The following is a 23,018-nucleotide window of genomic DNA, read 5'->3' on the forward strand; positions in this document are numbered from 1 at the left end:
AGTTATTAGAAGCGATTGGGGAAGGACTAATTGTACGGTAGGTCTACTTGTATTCATAACTATTTATTGCTTGCGAAGGAAATTAAATGTTACAAATCATATTAATTTAAATTCTTCAAAGAGTTATTGTAGATTGCAATGGATGTTGGCAGCAAAGATCTCTTGTTGCGGTCTGTATTACAGTGAATTTGAAGAAACCTCTGACTGAAGACATTGTTCTCCCACGACAGTCTCATGAAGTGGAAGGTCAGGGTTATCCATAATTGTCTTGATGTTATGAAGAATTCTTCTTTGCATTGTCATCTCCAGAGGTTGTACAGCTTTCTCCAGAACAGAACCAGTACAGAAACAGCCTTCTTTATCAGGTTGTTGAACCTTTTTAAGTACCTGGCTCTGATGCTGCTACCCCAACAGAATGATGGCAAAAGAGATGACGTTCTGAACAACAGACTTATAGAAGACCTCCAGCATCTTGCTGCAAGCCTTGGATGATCTCAGCTTCCTCAAGAAGTACAGTCTACTACTCTGTCCCTTCTTATACACAGCTTCACTGTTGCGTCTCCAGTCCAGTCTGATAGAAATAGGGTTTGGTCTAATCTTGTTTCTCCTGAAATCTACGATAATCTCCTTTGTTTTGTTTGCATTTAAGATGATATGATTGTTCCCACACCATGCCACAAAGTGGTCCACCAGCTCTCTGTACTCAGCCTCTTGTCCATGCCCGATACACCCGACAACTGCAGAGTGATCTGAGTGTTTCTGTAGATGACAGGAGTCGGACTTGTGCTGGAATTCTGAATTGTACAGAATGAAAAGACACCCAATCTAGTAAAATGTAATACTTATCTAAAAATATCAATATTCTATATGTTGTTATAATTTATTTTCTTCTAACCCAGAAACACAACCCATGCTTTCTTGTTCCATGTTATAAAAAGGCTGCAGGGCAGTTTCAGTTTCAATGAGAGATTACAAACGTTGGAGGTACAGCAAGCGGTTGTTCCTGACTATCAGAGGGGAACTGTAGAAGATTAAGACAGCCATCTCTGATGCAAGTCTTGATAAAACAGTAGATTACTGGAAGAACAATTAAGTCTACAAAAATATGGCTTCTACTACTAAGACATTTTTTTTGTATATATATATATTTATTCAGAATGTATGTCCATGCAAAATCTACATCCAAAGTACAATATTATTCTTTTTTTGGAGCGATCCATTGATGGATTTAGAACCAGGTTATAGTCGCCGCCCAATATACATGGAGCTTCAATAGCAGCCAGTTTTAGAATTAAATCATTAAAAAATTCTGGGTTGTCTAAAGTTGGGCCATATAAGGATACAAGTATTACCCTGTTTGTATTTATTACACAATCTACCAGAATGAATCTGCCGAATCTATCATTCTCCATATAATTTAACCTAAATCTGAGGTTTTTATTGATAAGTAAGGCTACACCTCTAGCTTTAGATGAAAAAGAAGAATAAAATACATGACCAACCCAATCCCTGCGGCGATGTCTGTGCTTTGTTTCTTAAAGTATGTTAGAACTTTCTTCCTTTTAATGGGGTTGTTAATCCCTCTAACATTCAACGAAATACAGTTTAGTAGTCCTGTCTTATTCATTATAAGCAATATGAAAAAATATTCTGGTTAAGTGACAACACAAAATGCACATAACTTGGACAAAATAAAGAAATCTCTGGCCCTTTGCTATAAGTTTACAGCTTTCAATATTCACAGAATGAACCCCACAGAGAGAGTGCCCCACAAATCCCAAGAAAAATTAAATAATAAAGGAAACCCGCACTTTAAACCCACAGTAAACAAAAAAACAAACAAACTGTGGAATAAACTCCGCTTCTAAACATTTGTGGTATCCTCAGCAGAGAACATTTTTTTCTAAAAAATAAGGATATGTTTGCTCCAGCAGAAACCACTCAAGAACTACTGTATATTAACTATATTTAACAAAATCTACTTAACGCACCTGTGGTGTTAGCAGGCACCGGTGCGCCCGATAATACATCTTCCCTACGTGAGAGGACTCTCTCTCAAGCCGAAGAAAAACTTCCAAAAACAGCTACATTTCAGCACTAATTAGTCTGGTTCGAGTAGTAAGTATTTGTTCACTGTTTCGGGAATACATTCTATATATGGAGCAATGTAGTCGTTAGTATAAAGCCATCACCGCTGAGGTCTACCTGGAGCTCACCGACACACGTCTGCCTGCAGAGGCTGCATCACGTGACTCCTACTACGAAGACATTTTAATTATATATATATATATATATATATATATATATATATATATATATATATATATATATATATATATATATATATATATATATATATATATATATATATATATTATAACTGGCAACTCTAACAATAATTGTATAAATAGTATGGAGAAAAATTTTAATATATTGTGACATATACTTTACCATTTTCAGTTGATCAAAGCTTCCAGGGATATTAAATGAGTAATTCAGTGACCTTCTGTTTCATTTTACTGTAAATATGATGTGACACACAGGGACATTTCTCTTAGGCACTTGCCACTGAGTTTTATCTTGCCTCCCCATCACCACAGTGAGAATGATGACAAGATAGGTAAACAAAACAAAACAAAACAAAACAAAAAAAAACTTCTCAATGCTCACTGAGAAAAAAACACTTTATGTTTATTGGATCTCAACAGAAACTATCCACATTCATACTAGAGCTGTGGTGGAAAATCAAATACACAAAACACAAATGTGTCAGCTTAGCTAACCTGTATAGGGACATTAATCAGAATGGTATAGTTTGGTCGGATGAAACAAGATGGTTTTTGACAGCAAACACTCCAGGTGGGTCTGGCATGACACAACGAAGGACATGTGGAAATCTACCTCATGCCCGTTGTTAAGTGTGGTGGAAAATGTGCGATGCTGAGGTTATACTGTTCCACACTGAAAGGCCTTGAGAGCTAGGAGATGTTAAATAAAATGTTAGTGACCTGTGAAAGATGAAAATGGATAGCCTTTGGGTCTTTCTGCAAAATGACAATCCAAGATGTATGACTAAGTCAACCTAGAAAGGGCTCACCAAATGTGTAATTAACCTTCTTCTATCACTGTCTCAGTGCAAAGATCTAAGTCCTGAAGAAAAGTTGTGGAGGACCAGAATAGGAAAAAGAAAACAGAAGAGAGGACACAGGACTCTTGCTGATATAGAGAAGAATGACCAATGATTCATCATCTATGGTTCCACCTGTTGAAATGATTTTTAAGACGATGTGCTGTTTTATGGGCAAAATAGTGCGAGGGGGCAATAATTGTAGTCTTAGTGACCTAAAAAAAAATATTAATTTGAGAAATCTTTGCCACTCAGCAAATGTACATAGAAGCAAGGATGACTTTATTTTTACACATCTTTAGCAGTGGTGCCAACAATCATGGGGTGTGCTGTATATGTAAGTCGTTTGTTGTTCACACAGCAGCAGAAGGCTTCATCAACTGGGTATGCTTAGAGCTGTTCACACAGATCCTAACCCCCTTTGCACAAACAGCTCAAACATCTAGTAGACGTTAGTGCTGCAGTGACAAGGACACAAGTCCTTTCTGGCCCCCACCCAGGACGAATGCCAAGTATGTCCAACACGGCGGACAGCCAAGCCCGAAATGCCAGTGCTAGGAACTGAAACATGCATCTCTGCAGCAGTATGTAGTCCACCCTCCGACAAACAGGCACCCATGTTTTGGATTAGTGAGTTTATAGCATCACTGTCCCCTACATAACTTCAATTTATTTCAGTAATGTCAAAAACTTGCTTCAGTTACAGCAACAGTATCTAACTCCATCAACTCAAAAACAAAAAAAGGAATACCCCAAAGTTATGTCAAGTGCTTCTTGGCAGCCTGACCTCCCTGTGTCACACTGTGATGAAAACAGTATGGACAAAGGTTAGAGTAAGGTCTCTCATTCACACATTAGTGAATAGCATTATGGAGGCTTGTCATTGCGTTGGTGCTCTTGCTACTACAGCTGTCACACAAGTTCTTGCTGACACTATGGCCCAGCAGCTGCAGATTAGTATACTGTTTCTTAACAACTACAAAATGCTAATCCCAATCGCTGTAAGAGTCATTGTATTATACCAACAACTGTGATGATAACTGTATTAACTTGAAAACAGAGAAACATGCACTCAGTACTGGATTTGGATATGTTCATAGGCAATGTGAAACAAGAGTTGAGGTATTGACATAAATTTTAATGGAAAGGATTTTGTGCCTTGTAAAGATATTCAAACCTATGGACAACATTTTATTTCAAATTCATTTTGTTCATATTTGGTCTAATCTAATCAGAGCACCTTCTTCTACATCCCTACATGGCTTGTGAAAAAAACACAAATGAACCTCTTTTAAAATTTGCACTCTTCATGCCAAAGTTTATTGCTTTTGTCTGTTCAAATGATAGACTAAGAAGTATAAAACAAGCATTTTGGGATATTATTTCATAGCCTAAATCTGCTTAAAATGTTTTTACCTGCTTAAAGCTTACGTGTCTCTAACCGGTCTGGTGTGATCCTTGGTCTTGTTTGTTACTAAAGTCTTGTGAAAAATGACTGGCATTTGTCAGTCATTTGACTAATCCTAGTGTACAGCTATTGTACACAGGGATTCAATTAGACACAGGTGTTTTTCTAAATAAGAGATTTCCAAAGAATCTGTATATCATAAATTTTTTCATTTTCAATTGACAACCAAAATTAAAGAAAAAAAAACAAACTGAGAAATTGATATTTTTTTTGTTGTTTGTTTCCAATCAAATAAAAAAAGTGTTTGTTTTTCATATTTTCAATTTTAGTTTTGGATCAAAAATACAAAATGGAAAAACAGACTGTAGGACAGAATTTTATTTTCATAATTAATAAATGCTCGTGACAAGCAAATTTGTCCTGCATGTAAAAGTGCAGGTTATTTTTAAACACAATAGCATAGCTGGAAACACACACCAATTTGATTATAGACTTATTCAACACCGGTAAGACATGCAGAAATTTGCATTGGAAACTAAACTGCTTGGAAAGGAGTGACATAATATTTAAAAAGAAAAAGACATTTTCGAGACATGACACTAGAGAGGGTTTTGGTTTTGGTTGATATACAAAGTAAATGTATATTCAAATTTTCACAATTTTATTAGCAAACATTGCCATTAAATTTGTAATTCTCTGACAGGACCATCAAATGGCCAAAGGTTCATGACAGACAGAGGTCGGGCTGGAAGTATCCTAATAGAGCAGGTGTATTTGGTCCTGCACCTGTTTTTCCATTTCGTAATTTGGTCAGAAATTAAAATTCAAAATATGAAAAATAAGTGTTAAAAACTAATAAAAAAAAAACAATAACTTTTTTATATTTTGAGAATGAAAAAGAGTGAATGAAGAATGGAAAGAACGAATGACACATGGACTATGAAAAAAGTTGGGAGCACTGTATTTTATTTTAGGGCACCAGAGTAAAGGAAACTGAATACAAACATGTGATGCACTTTTCAGATTTATCTTTGTAAAAGCATTTGAAAACTGCTTCCAGCCAAATTAATATTTTTGCTGGGCACTGTAACTGATAAATAGGCAGATGCTGCACATTTCTTTGGACAAGAAAAAAAGAAATCTAAAGGTGCCAATTCTAGGTTAAAATGTAGCCCACCACAGAAGCTGAGCTGCTATATTTTTATAATAGTTTGACCATTATTGTTACTTTTATTAAGAACAACAAAGTCAGTGTAACTTTTGCATTTATGAAGGTGACTCATATCACTTGTGAAGATATGAATAATGATACGGTTTGGTTTTAACATGAATTATAAGAATTCCCATTTGCTAATGTCACTCACTGACAAAAAGATAAACCCAGTGTGAGGAAAGCATATTCTGCATTGTTCCGTCAGTTATTCAAATTTCCTTTTAGGCCTCTGACACAAAACCTGTTCTCAGGAAAACCTAATAACATTTTAACAAAGATGAGCATAATAGAAACAATAAGAGGTTTTGGAAGCTTCTCAAAATGTATGGTCAGCAACATACTGCTCAGACTAAAACTCCTACAGCAATTCAATTTACAGGTGCAATGTATGTTCATTGAATTCAAGAGTATAAATGAAAATAGAAATCACGAGAGCATCAGACTTATGGACTGTGCAAAATAAATTAAATGTATTGTAAAAGTGGAAAAAACTTTTTTTTTCTTTGCATGTACATGCAGGAGCTGTAAATCTAGCAATAACAGGGTTTATGTGCGAGGCCAAAGAAAATGGATTTCCTTTCAAGTAAGCTGCATTCTTATAACCCACTACTTATCTGTTTAATTTCCTGGGGGATTCTGGATTAATCATAGCACTTTAATCCCCTTGCACTGCATAAGAATCCTCCATCAAACTCACTGTAATGCGGGATAGTACTTTCCATTGGAGTAGCACAGTTGAAGTAATCCCCTCACACTTTCCCAAGAAATTTTCCCCGTATAGGTCATGATGATTGCCCAGCAGCTCTCATTAAGGGTTTTTTAAATGCCTCAAATTGTCCAGATGCCTTTGATTAATCTCTACAAAGTCAAGTTAAATTGTTACAGAGTATACTAACACTATTTTGAATCTCCCACCGAATTAGATGCTTCTGTTGCTAATTGAAAGTATTATGAGCTCACCTTATTAATCTGTTTTTTGTTAACTTCCTTTATTTTTCAAGAGTGAAGATCCATGTAATAATCTCTGTTGGAGATTCAGAAATCAGTATGACTTAACAGAATTGTGCTGCTCTCATAATATAGCTGTGTAGTAACGACAGGAAAGGTCAGAGTGAGTAAAAGAAAAGAAGCGGCCACATCCTGCTCACACAAAGCCGGATGTTTTGGGATATCGTGATATTCAACGGATGGTTTAAAAGAAATGACATCTGTGCTAATGGAGGTTTTCATAACAGCAGTGGTTGCAGAGAAACAAATGCAAATTTAACAAGATGTAAAAAGCATTTTTACCCCATAATCGGTGGCGTTCTGCTGTTTGCAACTATCATCTGCTCGCTCCAAACGATGATCATATTCCAACTGTGCTAAGTACTTATAGTGCAATATATGGTTTCCTATCATATCACATAAAATCCCTATCTATTCAATTAAATCAAACCACCCTTTCAATGTGTTTGGCGAATGTACCATCAAAACTATTTACATCACTTTATTAAACCCATCAAACTCAGTTTGTTTAGACTCATTAAAACTTCAAATCAGGTGCATTAAATTATCTCAAAGCACCGCTCTGCGCTAATGCCTTGAGAGGCACTCTAGCTGCTGTGCCTTTTAAAGTGTTGATTTGAATTGTAATTTAAATATGGCCCATCCAAACAGTCATTATGTCAGCGTTAACCTCAAGCTACTGTCTTTTTCCACATTTTAAATGTGCCTCTTGTGTGCATCTATTAAACTCAATCACTTCTACTACATGGGAGAAATATTAGCTAGCAAATTTATTGTAAACAAAGAGTAAATTGGAGCGAATTAACCTATCATTACTCAAAGTAGGAGAATACTCCTACTAGAATAGTAGGAGAAACAAAATAATAACAATAATAAAAAACAGAGATCATAATTAAACAGAAAATTGTTAGTTATGTTGTAGAATCAATGTCTTCAGATTGACCAGATTGCACTGTGACATTATGATTTTGTGCAAATAGATTTACTGAAGTGTTTACAACATACAGTACGTAAGAGAGGTTGAATGATAAACAATAAAAATGGATGTCATAATCTAAATTAAACATCACATAATTTAAGACCTTTGCTAAATTCAGCCCACTTATAGAAATGACCCTCTGTGTCGCAATCCACAGATGTTTGTGTTTTGATCGTTTCCTTGTTCTGTAATGTTCTGTAGGCATTATCTTAGCCAGTTCAATATCGTTACAAGGGTGTTCCCATTTTTGTACTTTTGAATTTACTGTACTTATCTTACGTTATTGTCTGACCTCTTCCTTATCTATTTGTTAGACATAGGAATCTTGTTCAGCTCCATTTGGTATTCCTCCCTCAGTTTCCCTGCTGTCATTCTGCCACATATGTTCCACATAGACGCCGACTAGTTTATCTGATTCTTTTGTCATTTTACCTCCCAAACTTCAGCATGTAAGTTCCTGGTTTTTCAGAGTTTCTTGGGTGGATTTTTCCTTTCCACTGCCAGTAACTCTTCCCATGTTCCATATCCTGTTAACTGTTTCAAGACTTGTGACTTTTCTTTCTTCTTATTATTATTATACCCGCTACATACCTTTCTCAAGTGGCTGTCATTTTGTCCTTGCTTCAACAGCACACTCTGATAAACATACTGCATTCAGAAGAACATGTCATTAAATTAAACTAGTGTGAAAACAAGAAAGAGTAAGAAAAAAATGAATACTTTTTTTTTCTTTACTTGCTAACATTTTTACAGCAGGGCCCATAGTGTTAAATGCATTGTCCCTGAGCATGTTTTTCTTAACTTGATCAATTCTGTGTTCAAGTCTGTAATGGGATTTGCTGTCAATTTTGTTGTCCGGTCAGTAAACAAATGGTGCTAAGTATTGATTTTAAATAAAGACCTGAAATTTGATTTCAGGTGTGAGAAACTGACTCATGGCCAGTGAGCACACACAATCAATGACAATATTAATACTAAAGGATTGACCTTTATTCATGAATAGCCTGCTTCATATCCATATCAAACCATTTATACAAAGAAAACAGATTTGATAAAATGTCATTTTAAATATTATTTTGTCCTTAAAGTCTAAAAAAGTATTGGAAGATTCAGCATTTGTAGAAAATGAGAAAGTAATAGAGGTCAAACTTGTTGAAAAAATATTTATTTTGACATTCTTATTTTATTACTTCGGAAAAACAGGCGAATAGTCATAACCATCAAAATGTGACACTTGAGTAAACTCTAACAAAAAATGTTTCAACGGTGCACACTGTGGCTCCCTCCAAAAAACTTAATGTTAGGCTACAGAATTATAGCCTAACATTAGGCTACAATTCTAAAAGGGACAATATATTTGAGTTGTTGCTAAGTAAAGTGCATCGTAAATATTTTTATTTGCATCTGATTTTAGAACAATCCTCTAAAATAACTGTAGCTTAGCATTCTTTCATCAGTGTATCCATTTTATTGGCCAACAAGTTGGTCCTGCTAGTTAAAGGATGACTGTACAAAACCTTGGTGCATAATGTTTAAAAAGGTTCTTTTGGGATTTTTTACTAACCTTACATCAGGGGGTGTATGTTTATCCATTGTTTCCAATCTATCACTTATTTGTATGTAACTATATCCAGGGACGGTTTTCCACCTGAAGTTTCTTTTTAAGTGAAGATGCCAACTGTACTGTTTTAAATAAAGCAAGTAAGGGAAAAAAAACCCATAAAAAATGATCTTTTAACCAGTATTTTCATTTTTCTATCCTTTGTCACATAGTTTCTAATGGTTGATTTTAGCCATAAATTTAAGCTAATTTTGTTATCAAATACTGTATGTGGATGTGTTCTTTATCTGCCTGACATGATACCTTCTCCCTGATAAAGTTTGGCCCAAAGGCTATCACATAACAGTTAGTAATTAATTACCAACACTGCAATAGCTTATCTTTCAATTAACAATGAGCAGCCCGTTATAACTTATGGAAAATTTTATTTAACACATTTAGATATTTTTCATAGAATAACTAAAATAGTTTCAAGATGGGTTATATGGCATGTTTGGAGAACATGGTGAGCATAACAACATATACTGGGTATAAGTGACGCATTGTTTGTTTGAGGTGATTGAGTCTTCAATTAAAGGAGAAACTTTTGCTTCACAGACAAAAAGTTCTAGTAACAATCCTACATATTTTAATACCACAACTACACAATGTTAATTAGGAGAGTGACCCTAAAAGCCCTCTGGTCTTATCACACACAGTACTGCCACCTGTTCTGCTATGAATTCCATTCATAGTTAAATGCATTCTCCTTTCCAGCATTCTTTAACCTTGCACGAACAGTCAAAAGGGGAATTAATCGGCCAAACAATGGGATTCGTCTGGGGAAAAATAACACCGTTTGTCTGGGGATTCAATGGTTTGTTCTTTTTTTTTTTTCCATGTCCTCCAGCTGACATAACACCAACAATTTTCAGTAAGTGGGCATTTACAATTTACAATTCAACATGTCTATTGAGTTGTCATGAAAAAGGGGCATTCTCTTTTCAAACTATACCTGTTTTCTACCGATTGTACAAATCTATGATTTCCCAATTCACACTCCTTGGGTGAGTTGGGAGAAATTTCACCTTGTGGAGGTAATTGTATGGTAGCCCCACTGAAAGACCTTGACAGAAGAACATGAAACTTTGCCAGACACTACAGCACTGACATTTGCTCTCTGTGGGAGAGATGGATCCTTTCTTTTCCTGAACACTTAAGGATAAATTTGTCCTACAGAAAATTGCTGTCTACCCTGACATTCAGACCGTGCAGAGTTCCTGGAAAACTAGCAGCACTGGCTAAATAAATTAATTCAGAAAGAAATATGGCAAAACAAAACAGATGAGAATGTATCTGAAAGCAAAAGCAATGTCATTTATGGCAGAGTCAAAACTGTTTCTTCCATTTTAGGTCACCAACTAGCTGACCTAAAATGGAAGAACACTTCAAACTTCAACATTTATTTAACACTGATTCAAATGTTATCCTTACCTTGTCTCCTTTTTCCCTGTTTTGTTTTAACAGCCCAAGCATGCCTGGAACACCAGCATCTTCCTGTGAACACAAATTAGTAAGATATTTCAGAAGATGCATTTGTATTAGGGAAAATTTAAAAGTAAACTGTTCTCTGATTTAAAGTTGACTGGGATTACTTATTCAAATTCAGAAAAAAACATATTGACTCTTAACTTAAAAATACCTAACTCGTTACTGCCATTAAACATCTCTAATTGCAATTACATTCTTCCCTGGTATATTTTGTGCAAACACTCACAGTCATCCCAGTGGTTATTGACTCCCAGCTCAAGCTATTTGTCTTAGGTGAGTCATTGTTTTTCAGCCTTGGGTTCCTCCATGAAAGATTCCAATTGCTAAATAGTCTTGGGGCAAAGAGAAATCCTTTCTTCATGTTAACCTTAACTATGTTTATCAATGTGTCCCGCTTCGATGATCTCCTAAGATCTGTCACTAAACCTCCATTTAACATATTGCTGGAAAAGACTTGTGTGATTTTTTTTTTGTAAAGTAGACAATTAATTCCTTAAAAATTTTTAAAAATGTAGAAGTGTTGCCTTTAGGATACGCTCTAATTTTCTCCAGATTTGGAAGTCTATATTCTGTGATAGGCTATTTTCATGTCATAAAAGTATTTTTTTATTATTATTTCTAAATTCCTTTAAAAACTTAAGGTAAGGCTGATTGTGATTAATTTATGTTTCATACTGTCAAAGTATTTAGTTTTTCTGGATGTGATATTTTTACTTTACAGTTGTGAAAAGTTAAATATGGAACTGAACATAAGCAGTATTAAGAACACAATTTTAATTTTAAAAGTAGATTAATATTTGCAGTAAAATAATATTTTTCCCACTTTGACAAAAGCACTGGACCCTGTATATCCACCATGTGTAGAAGAATTGCACCAGTGTTTAATAGATTGCAGCTGCTTTTGGTTGGCTTTCAGAGAAAAATAATTTCAGGAATGATTACTTGATATATCAAATCAGAACTGGCACACTTACAGTAACCATTAACCTGTAGTCAATTTGAGGCTCCTGTTGGGAGGAATTGATTGTACCTTCTCTCCTGGACAGTGACATGTGTCAATTGATTGTGAGGTCGGCTGAGACGGCATCAGAGGACTCTGGGCTGTAACCAGAGGAGGGGAGGTCCCAATAAATGTCTTGTTGACTCCACACTGGATCGATACAGAAATTTCACCAATTAGACATTTTATTTTGAGTTTGTTTCACAGCAAAAAAATACTATATATATATATATATATATAGACCTAGATAAACCTAGATAAAATCTGAATGTGTGAACCTCTGTGATCAGTCACAATTCCTTAAGAGTAACTTTACACTAGGTTGACTGTATCTTCATGAACACCTCGTTTGAGGTTAACGATGTGTTAACATTAATAACATTAGTTATTAATGTTAGTCACTATAACATTAATGACTAATGCTATAGTCATTAATAACTATAACATTAGCTCTCATTCATTTAATTGTGATGGGAGAGTTATCTTATTCCGTTTCAGGGAGGGTATCATTTTCAAACAAATATATTTAATTCTTATACTTTAATTATCTTATTCCACTGTGTAAGAAAATCTGTTGAATCACAAATTTAATGTCAACTGATAAACCACAAAAAAATGTCTTCCTCTGAGGATTTGTTTTGAATTACAGAAACGTAGAACTAACCATTTCTATAATTTGCTACACTTTTTTCTAGTTACACTTTTTTTTTTAAAATTGCTAACTTAATTTCAAATTAAAGTTGCAGTAGGTAACTTTTATAAAAAAAAATGCTTTTCATAAATTTGTTAAAGCTGTCACAGTCCTGACAGCATAATTTTGGACAGATAATCTGTCAAAACATCAAGCTCATCTGCCTTCTCCCTGAGGTCCTACTAATATCTGCAGACGTACACTTTCTGACCGCTCAGTCAGAAACAACTAATAAGGTCTTAGAACTGTCTCAGATTACACTGTCAGGACAAAGTGACAGTTTAAGCAAATTTATAAAAAGTATATTTTTGTAAAAGTTACCTACTGCAGCTTTAAAACATGAATAAAAAACAATACAATCTTTCTCTAGTTTGAAATACAGTCATCAACACAATCCAATGACATCATATTTTCAGACAAACATTTTAATATTTTACCATTTCTTTCAACAAACTGGAACATAAATGTTTATTTCAAACTACCCAAGCATAAATCCTTTATTTTTGCTATGACTCAGCAGTTTTGTTGTGAGAATAAGTTGTGAAAAATGAAAACAGTTTACCTTTGGCTCAAGCAGCTCACAGCAGTTTTCCATTTCAGCCATGTAAGGGTCACAGTAGATCAGAATTTGCCTCAACTCAATCTATAAAGAAGAGTTCAAGTTAATGCAAGATTACTGTCATTATCACTCTCTGTTTCTTTGGTTGCAACATTACAAATTGTCACTGGTTTGCTCTTTTAGATTAACAGTATTGAGTGGAATCTTCATCACAGCAAACAGCTTAAAAATTCTAGATCTAAATAACAAGACTTCCTTAAGTGCTTTACCTTCTGCTACACATTTACTGATTATGTAATTCATGAATTACCTGGGGTAAAAAGTCAGCTGTTAATCCTACTTAAGCCAAAGTCTATTCAAAGGCATGAGTGATCAAATGGCAAAGCTGACCTTAGTGTTTTTTTTTAGCTGCCTGGTCAAGCTACTAGAGGAGGCTTACAACTATGAATCAATAGAAGATTTACACCAATCAGAAAGGCATGTCCCAGAAGGATAATTTAAAATGTTTGAGTGCATTTTAATTGGTTGTCCAGGCTTGATTAAATTAGAGAAAAGTACCAAAACTTTCAGGACAAAACACTGTTTAATCTTTATACTATCCCTCATAATTATTGGCCTCCTTGATAAAAGATCTGTTAATACCCTCAGGATAAATTAATCTTTTATTGTAGCTTCATTTTCTCACACTGTGTAACTTGAAGCTGTTCTCTACCAATGTGTTTTGGTGTTTTTGTGTTTCACCTAATTGACAGAACAAAGATTTTTATTCAGTGCTGTATGACACAGCTTGACTTGAATTGTGGCTCTCACTGTAGACAAAGTAGCTATTTTCCTCAAAACATTTCTTGACATATGTAGATCAACACGTCTGCCTTACTTAAAGCACATGTTATTTGGTCTTTCTCATTTAATAAAATGACTAAGAAAAAGTATCACAACTGTTCACCAGACAAACAGCAAGTTCTAGGGTACTAATTTAAAATGTGATCCGTTTAAATATACATTTAATATAAAAATATGAAATATGTAAAAAAATCGTAAGTTACATGCTTAAATTACTTCTAACGCATAGACTGCTTAATTGTAGCACCCACAGTAAAAAAAATAACATCTATAATTTATCGCACTCGGATTAATATTTTAATTTTAAATATTTTTTTTTTAATAAATTGAAGGCCACATGTGTAATAATTCAATAAAAACATTCTGCTAAGTAATGCAACACTTAAGATATACAGTATATACTGTATATATATATACAGTGTATATATATATGGGCTGTGGACATTTTAGCAACTGTGCCAATAAATATGGTTCTACATATATATATATATATATATATATATATATATATATATATATATATATATATATATATATATACAGTACAGACCAAAAGTTTGGACACACCTTTTAATTCAATGAGTTTCCTTTATTTTCATGACTATTGATATTGTAGATTCACACTGAAGACATCAAAACTATGTATAACACATGTGGAAATATGCACTAAACAAAAAAGTGTAAAACAACTGTAAATACCCCTTATATTCTAGTTTTTTCAAAGTAGCAACCTTTTGCTGTGATTACTACTTTGCACACACTCTGCATTTTCTTGATGAGCTTCAAGAGGTAGTCGCCTGAAATGGTTTTCACTTCATAGGTGTGCCCTGTCAGGTTAATAAGTGGGATTTCTTGCCTTATAAATAGTCATGAAAATAAAGAAAACCCATTGAATTAGAAAGGTGTGTCCAAACTTTTGGTCTGTACTGTATATATATATATATATATATATATATATTTTTTTTTTTTTTTTTTTTTAAATATGTTAAGACTTAAAGATAGGCACCAGCACCACTCCCGACACCGCTAGGGACAAGGGTGTACAGAAAATGGGTGGATGGATGTTAAGACTTAATTCATAGAAGCCAATTATAAGAATTATCAAAATAATGTATTAGATACTCAAGTACTGACATGCTGACATTATTTAAGCTGAATTTGTGAAGTGATAAACTCCCTTTATTTTTTTTATCATTTTCTATCATTTTAGCAACTGTGCCAATAAATATGGTGCTAGATGTGAATTTATTCCAGAACAAAAATATTTATTTTAAAAATGAGTCATGGGAACATACATCCACAGGCCTTCCATCTTCCACTCGTGTACTGATGAGAGTGCGCCCGTTGAGATCGATACTGTCCCTTTCATCAGTCATTTTCTTTTCAGCCAGCGTGCAATCGACATAAATGGATACTGTGTCGCTGTGAACAGAAATGCCGAGCTTGTGCCATTGGCGATCAAAGAGGGCATGCAGGTCACGACTCTTAAACGTGTAGCGGAAAGAGTATTTCAGCAGACCCTCGGAAGAAAACTCCACTGCTTTCTTATCACCATCAACCACCACAGACACCTGAGGAGTTAAGAAAAGTTTAATAAGAGATTGCTCATCAAAAAATTATAATAGTATTTTGATTAATATGTACATTATTCTGATCTACAGAGCTGATCAGAAGTTTACATACATTCAACATAGGCATGAATGTCAAATTAATTGGGGGACTTTAAAGTAAAATTTATGCTCATTGGGAAATTCTTCAATTCCACACAGGGTGCATACAATCTCAAATATACTGTATAAAATACACATACGTCAACTCTTTTAGGGCCAGCAACAAGTCTGGCAGGGTATTTGACCCATATTTCACTCACCTAAACTGTCAGGTCTGATTAAAGGAAAATGACTACAAATTTTTAAAAACAAGATAGGAACCACTAAGGCTCAGACCTATAATAAACTATAGAAATACCAGCATTGCTGTCCACAGGTAAGCAAGTTGAACAATATTGTCTGGAGAAAGGCCTAATCCCTGACAGGTTGAGTTTTCAAAGTTGTTGTTTTTTTTGTTGTTTTTTTTTACTTCACCACAAATCAGCAACCGGCTGGGTGATGAACCCGTCACAAAGAAGGCTGGTTTTAGAATGACAACAGAGTGACATTAAACTTCTCAAACTTAATAAATATACCCTAAGTTTTTTTTTAAAAAACAGGTTCATAACAGGAAACAAATTTAAATTTTAAAAATTAAATGAAGTTAACTCTAAATACAGTATCTATCCAGCCAGAATTATCCCAAAAGCTTTTGATGGCTACAAAAAACATGTTGAAAGAGACACTTTCCAAAAGAAATCTATCAAATTAAATGTAGGGATTTATGTACTTCATATATCTCAATCTGTAGGGGATGGTGAGGTTTATCCTTTTTCAGTTATTTAAAATTCACAATAATTTAAACTTTTTGGCTTCAATTCTTAATTTTGAAAACTCATCCAAGATGTCTGTTGTACCATCATTGCACTTCTAATGCATGAGATGACATTTAACCCTCTGACCAGCATTGTACGACATTACAACACACCTACCTGACTGCTTCCTGATTGGTCAAATATTTGCCAAAGGTACCAGCGGTCTTTTTTTGTAGTTCGTCTCACACGGAAGATGGTCACCAGGGAATACTCATTTGAAAGTCCGTCTGGAAATATCGATCTGAAATAAATGAATCTTTATATTAAACATTAAACATTTATTTTTTAATTGTCCAAACAGTCTCAGTCGATGGTGTCAGTTCTCTCAAAATTCTTTAGTTAAGGTTAAGAGGTTTCATGGGCTGCATAATGAATGAGCCAATCAACTTTTGTGATCAATAAAACATTTCAGTATCCTCTACTTATTTATTCCCATAAATAAACATAACAAACTTAATTCCATTTAGTGTGGATTTTATTTTTTTATTTTTTATTTTTCCAGGATCTGATGTCATTCAGATAATGAAAGCGTGTAGACATTGATCCAAAGCTTAATCTTTTAGTGCACCAGAACACCATGTGCTACAGTCCAGTTGAAGGAAAATAAAATAAAATGAGGCGCATAAAGGAAAAACAATATTATCAAATACTAAACAAGCTTTCCCCAAGTTTTTGCTTGACTTACAATTGCAAGTTACATTGCGTCAAAGAAAAGAAAAATTAAAAAAGTATGCAAAGCATTTTGTTAAATATAATTATCTTCTGGCCGTAACTTCAGTCAAATTAACAATTAAGAATGAAAGAGCATCAATATACAATACGATCAACAAAAATAGTAATAATAATCCAATGATAAGATCAGTGAGACTGCAGCACGTAGTTGTGAGGAAGGAAGAGTGATACACCTTCCTCAGACAGGTTGGAAATTAGTTTTCACTTCTATATATCATCTCCTATTCCCTCACAGCCTCATACCTGCTACTGCTGTATTTGCAGAGATTTTATTGTAAACGGTACATGACTAAAATAAGAAATGCACTGAGTTAGAGCACCTAAAAGAACCAAATTCTTCTGTAGCAGCCTGAGGACTGTGGAGGTCATTTCTGGTCTTGTCCATGAGACTATTTAAATTACAGATGAATATTAAAAGTGGCATCACAGTTTCCACAGATGTTACATTTAATTTAAATATAACATTCAATTCAAAATTTCAGAGAGAAACAAAAGGCTACGGCACCTGTTGTTAAATTTACCGTGAAGAATTACATTATAAGGATAAAGAATTCACATAAAAGAAGACACTGAACTCAAGAGAGCATATTTATTACACATAGCTACTGAGACATGGTAAATGAACACTCAGCAGACTGAATACTGTTTTATTTAAGGCCAATAGAGTTAACACTCCTATTTACTATTATTTCAAAGCTTGGTGCTTCTATGTTGTGGATACATTTTATTTCTGAGGGATTCAAAAGGTTAAACTTCTTGACCTAGTGCTGAGTGCTCTCAGTGGCTGAAGTGACAAAAACTCCGAACCTTAAAGTTTGAATGCTGTGTTTGATTCTTTGCTGAAATGCCACTCTGCATGCTTAAATAGATGTTAATGAGTGAATAAGAGGGGTGTTCATTCATTATCCTCACCACCGTGTTATATTGCCAAAAGCGCTTTTACACTGTGTGATTCTGCCAACTCCGTCTCTTACAAGTCTCATTTAAATATGACTAATTTGCAGTGGCTAATATGATGTGGAATCAATTTGATTGACTTTTGGATTACATACAGCAATGAACTTTTATTTTCTCTCAAGCCATGGGATGGTTGAATGCTATAAAAGTCCACAGTAACTTGTAAAAGTATCAATATCCTGTATATAGTAATTTATGGGGTGTAAACATTTTCACATTTTGTAACCAACAGTCACTAAAGTCAATGGTTTTCATTGGGATTTTATTTGATAGACTAACACTAACTAAAAACTAATACAGCACACCAAGCTGACCAAATCTTACCCACGGTGAAACATAGCGCTGGCAGCATCATTAGGTGGTGTGTCTTTTCTTACACTTGATTTTGCTTAAGTGTAGCAACTGAAATAGCAATAAAAAATAATAAAGAATACAGAACAGTAAGGTTCTAACATGGCAATACGTAAAAAGGTTCAAGAACCATGGATATTTTCACAAGAAACTTTAAAAAATCAACTGACAGCTTATGCAACAGAAAACCATAATTTAAATAAACTATTAAAGTTTCTTTGTGATGGTGGTATCTGTCATCACTCTTGTTAATACATCTTGCCTAGGTGACGTGGTCCATAGTGTATTCAGAAACAAAGATTTGAACGTGTGTCAGAGGAATGCTACCAGTTTCACCGAAGTGACCAGCTTAAAAGAAATTCAATCCTGGTGGATTATTTTAAATGAGTCAGAGTCAAATTGGTGCAGTTCAAACAAACATCAAATACTAACTTAGTTGGCTCACATTCCTCTCTCTCCTGAAAATGCTAAATGCATCATGATGAATTAAAAGGATCTCCAAGATTACCACGTTTTCTGGAAAATCAGTCAATTAGGTTTTGCCGGGCGGATAGAGAAGTGAAAAAACAGCCACTAATTACTGAAAACCACAAACTGAAACCAATCACAGAACACCCTGATTCCATATCATGTTTTTCTGTCTCAGTGGGTCATGTATCAAATTATGAAAATATGTGGCTGCTTGCAAAAGAAATGATAGCTCATTTCCTATTTCAAGATGAAAAATGACTCTCTGTCAGAGAGAAAATGCTGCCACTTTCACTTAAAGATTCTGATTGTCTCACCAATGCGTAAACAACAATGGCAATTTTGAAAGCCCACCCTCAAAGCATATGAAAGCCTAAATTTGAATAAACATACAATAATGAGCCTGCATTCTGGCTTTACAACTCATTATGCTGCACAAAGAAACAAGCAAAAAGCTCCACTCAAGTGTGGCTGCCTGCTATCTAACACGCAGCAAAAAAGGAAACTCATTTGCAAAACCTTTAAGCAAAGCAAACCATGCTCTTATAAACACTCATTATCCTTACTGCACAAGAAAATCTGCAGTGTAGATGGCAGTGACATATTCAAATGCATTTTAATAAATGAATCATATATGATTATAAACACGGATTAAGATGTAAACAGACGTAGACGAAACACAGATGTTTCTAAAGAGAGTAAGCAACTGTTACTAAACTTTACCGCTGTATGGATGAGTGCACAGTGTATTATGGCAGGCAATTTGTCACTTCACATAACTGCTTGAAGAGTGTGTCAGCCGTGATCTATGTCCCATAATGTGCACTGTGTCGAGGAGCTGGCTGATCGTCAGCTGGATCTGGAGAATAAAGCATGGGGCTGCATATCCCCCCCCCTGAGCACGGTGAGCAATGCTTTTTGCGGCAGGGGCAGCAGCTGAGGGGGCTTTGTTCTATACGTGCAACTGCCCTCACCTTCCCTCCTGAGCTGATATGCTCTGTCACCTGTCAAAGTACTTAGATAATTGGATATGAGCGGGATCACAGCCTTGCCACTATAACCAACAACACGGCCAGCAGAGTCCCTGCAAAACCAACATCTACTTGCGTTAGGGGTCCAGACTGAGCAAGAGGACTTAAACATAAATATATTTTCAGTTGGCTGACAGAAGGGAAAAGCAGACCACAAATCATCTGGCTCAAAGATACATTAAACCAGCAACCAGGAGGGTGGCAGTAAATGTTTACAAGTGCATGTAAAAATACTAAAAATACCCAGCCCTCCTTGAAGAATGACAGTATTCACTTTGAGTGTTATAATGAAAGGCCAGGAAAGAATGATTGTCTTAAGAACTTCCAGAACATCAGAGTAAGCCAAGTCATAAATGACGTAGGCCTTCATAATATATTAAATAAGATGGCCACTTAAACAAATTCTCATTAGCATGGAAAAATCTTACCATCCACCCAGTTAGCTGGAGAATAATGATCTCCCAAAAAACGACACCTAAGTGTGTCATTTACAGAGTTATTTTAATATTCCTACCTTATTATACATAATCTGGATTTTATGTCCCTTTACGTCCCACATTCAGCCTCAAGGAGATTTCTTGAATAAATGCAATATATATTAATTCAAATTATTCTCTGTCAGCAAGTTCACCTCACTGCTTGCCCTTACTAAATGAGGTAAATGGGATTTTTGCTCTGAACATGATATATGTGGGTTGCCTCAGTTCAACTCTTTCATGAATTTTGTAACAATACAATTTCTTCGATAAAATCACCAGATCTGAATACAAGAAAACCATCCATTGTCCATCCAAGATCAGGTAGCAAACATAACCAGACATCCTTCTTACCAGAGACAATCTCCAGGACATTTGTGCTTGGGAAACCTGAAGCATTTCCAGGCCAGAAGGGAGATGTATATCCTCCTGCAAATTCTAATATTTCCTTGGTGTCACCAACCAGAATAAAATGCCCAGAATACCTTCAAAGTAATGCACCGACAACATATCTAGATTAGATATCTGAACCACTTTAACTAGTTACTTTTGATACAGTAGAAAATCAGCTCTGCTCTTAATTACCAGTGCATTCAAAAGGTCATGGCTTGAGGATACCAAAAGAACCACATTATCTCCTAAAAGCAAAGCTGAGACTCTGAGGTTCCCAAACCAGATACTCTCTTCTATATGAGTACACTTTTAGCTGTCATTCATGAACATCACAAACAGGATTGGTGACAAGCATCAGCACTGGTACAGTTCACTTTACACTGGTAACAAGCCAGACTTTGTGCGGACACAACTCTTGCTGTGGTCCGACAAAGCGCTAGCCAAGCACCACACACTCCCGCAGCTACCCAAACAATGTACATTTTAGAATAATTGTTAGAACTCCTGAGCCATAAAACCCATGTCGACTGAACAGCCACATTCCCATGACCGTCTCAGTAATTATGCTTAGTAAAGGTTTGGCTCACTATACCATGGTCATGGAAAATAACAACATAGTGAATCCCATGTCAAAGCATTTCTTTTCCAACTCACTGAAGTATGCTTTCAAAGAAAGGCCCCAAAATATTATTCCTCAATAACTGGAACATTCTCCCCTGTCCTCTTTTTAAATCAATATTACAGGAAGAAAAACAATAATCTGCAATAGGACATCCAATTTTTTTAAAACCAACTTACTTCGTTGGTTTTATAAGAGGGCTGCTTCCCAGTCGAAATGATGGCAGGTCTTCTGTAACTGTTCCCTTTCGGAGAAGAAATTTTTCTGTGAGATCAAATCCTGTGAACAAAGCCACAATGTGTCATAATATAAACTTATAGTAGATTTCTCAATGAATAAAACATTTTATACCAGCATTTACCTGTAATCTGTAAAGGACGGTCCAAAACATCAGAAAATCTGTAATCCTCAACACTCAAAGAGGGACATACACCACCTATAGAAAAGAAGCCAAGTAAAATGTTTTGAGGCTATGGTTTAAATTGTGCATTTAAATTGTTTTTCTGAATACAAAACTTCAATGAATTAATGTCAGACATTCTGCCTTAATCTCCTTGGTTATTCCTTTAAATTTTAAATAATACTCATAAGGATTAATCATTTTTTAAAGGTTTCACACTTAATTGCTAAATCTTTCGTGCATTACACTTATCCTTAAAAGGTATCATCTTTTTAAAGCTTTTCAGAACTTCAGATGAAAAAAATTACCAACAAACTAACATACCTGTTTGTTCGCTCACAACCATTCCAAAAGCACAGGGAACAAAGTTCACAATCCAGACGAAAGCAACCCCTCTTATCAAGTAGCAATTCATGGCTCTGATGCCGAAACGCAGCCCACCTGCAAAGCTGCAAAACAGTAGAACAACATTGCTTTAAAATTCATTTTAGAAATATTGACATAATTCAAGTATACAGCTTATTTTGAAAAACATAATTACTGTCATTGATGTCAACAAATGTACAACCCAAGGATCAAGACAGTGTACTATTGGAGTAAGGTTTTCCAGGGTGAGGAAGTTTGCAAAAAGCTTCAGGAAGCTGCTAAAAGACTTTTACACCTTGAACTTTCATGATATTCACAGAACCGTGTAGGCGCTATTCAACCTTGTCCAAACTCATCATTTCCAAAAAGCAGAAAAAAATAAGCAGACTTGCTTTTAAACCAAGAAAAGCAAGGACCAAAACTTTAAAGACATATTTCAAACTGATTTCAATGTGCTCAAACAAAATGGCTTAAATCTTTGATATCTGAAGAGTTTAAGAAGCATATTTTCAGAAAGTACATATTCCGCATAAGTTTTTTGCTACACTAATGTTGAGAATTTATAACATTTATTTGAGGTCATTTGAGGATTCTGGAACAATTTTAGCAATCCATAACAGTATCACCTTTATATGTTATCATTATTCATCTGTGGATTGCTTAGCGTTTTTGATAAATAGGTTTCTTGTATGTCATACTACAGTCAATATTTCATTCAGTTTTTTCCAGAAATGTCAGTTTGTTAATTGCCTTCATGTACATTATGTAAACTATTAGTTTTACATCAATAAGTTCTCACACGATGTGCTTCTTAAACTCTTTTTTACTGCTTTTTGTCTTAA

The 23,018-nt window shown here is 34.9% G+C and overlaps 1 protein-coding gene across 4 annotated transcripts in view; it reads right to left on the reverse strand.

Moving 5' to 3' along the window:
* Positions 1-23,018, reverse strand: part of LOC116713583 (collagen alpha-1(XIX) chain) — a 143,714-nt gene that overhangs the window by 115,067 nt on the left and 5,629 nt on the right. For all 4 annotated transcript variants that reach the window (XM_032553782.1, XM_032553781.1, XM_032553780.1 and 1 more), the window contains exons 2-9: positions 22,135-22,259; positions 21,772-21,846; positions 21,590-21,689; positions 16,501-16,624; positions 15,215-15,490; positions 13,080-13,160; positions 11,857-11,976; positions 10,770-10,832 (exon numbers count right to left, since the gene is read on the reverse strand). In XM_032553782.1, coding sequence (XP_032409673.1) covers positions 10,770-10,832; positions 11,857-11,976; positions 13,080-13,160; positions 15,215-15,490; positions 16,501-16,624; positions 21,590-21,689; positions 21,772-21,846; positions 22,135-22,225 — 930 coding nt within the window. In that variant the 5' untranslated portion in view covers positions 22,226-22,259. The remainder of the gene's footprint in view (positions 1-10,769; positions 10,833-11,856; positions 11,977-13,079; positions 13,161-15,214; positions 15,491-16,500; positions 16,625-21,589; positions 21,690-21,771; positions 21,847-22,134; positions 22,260-23,018) is intronic.

Source organism: Xiphophorus hellerii, chromosome 22, assembly GCF_003331165.1.
Source record: "Xiphophorus hellerii strain 12219 chromosome 22, Xiphophorus_hellerii-4.1, whole genome shotgun sequence".
NCBI lineage: Eukaryota > Metazoa > Chordata > Actinopteri > Cyprinodontiformes > Poeciliidae > Xiphophorus > Xiphophorus hellerii.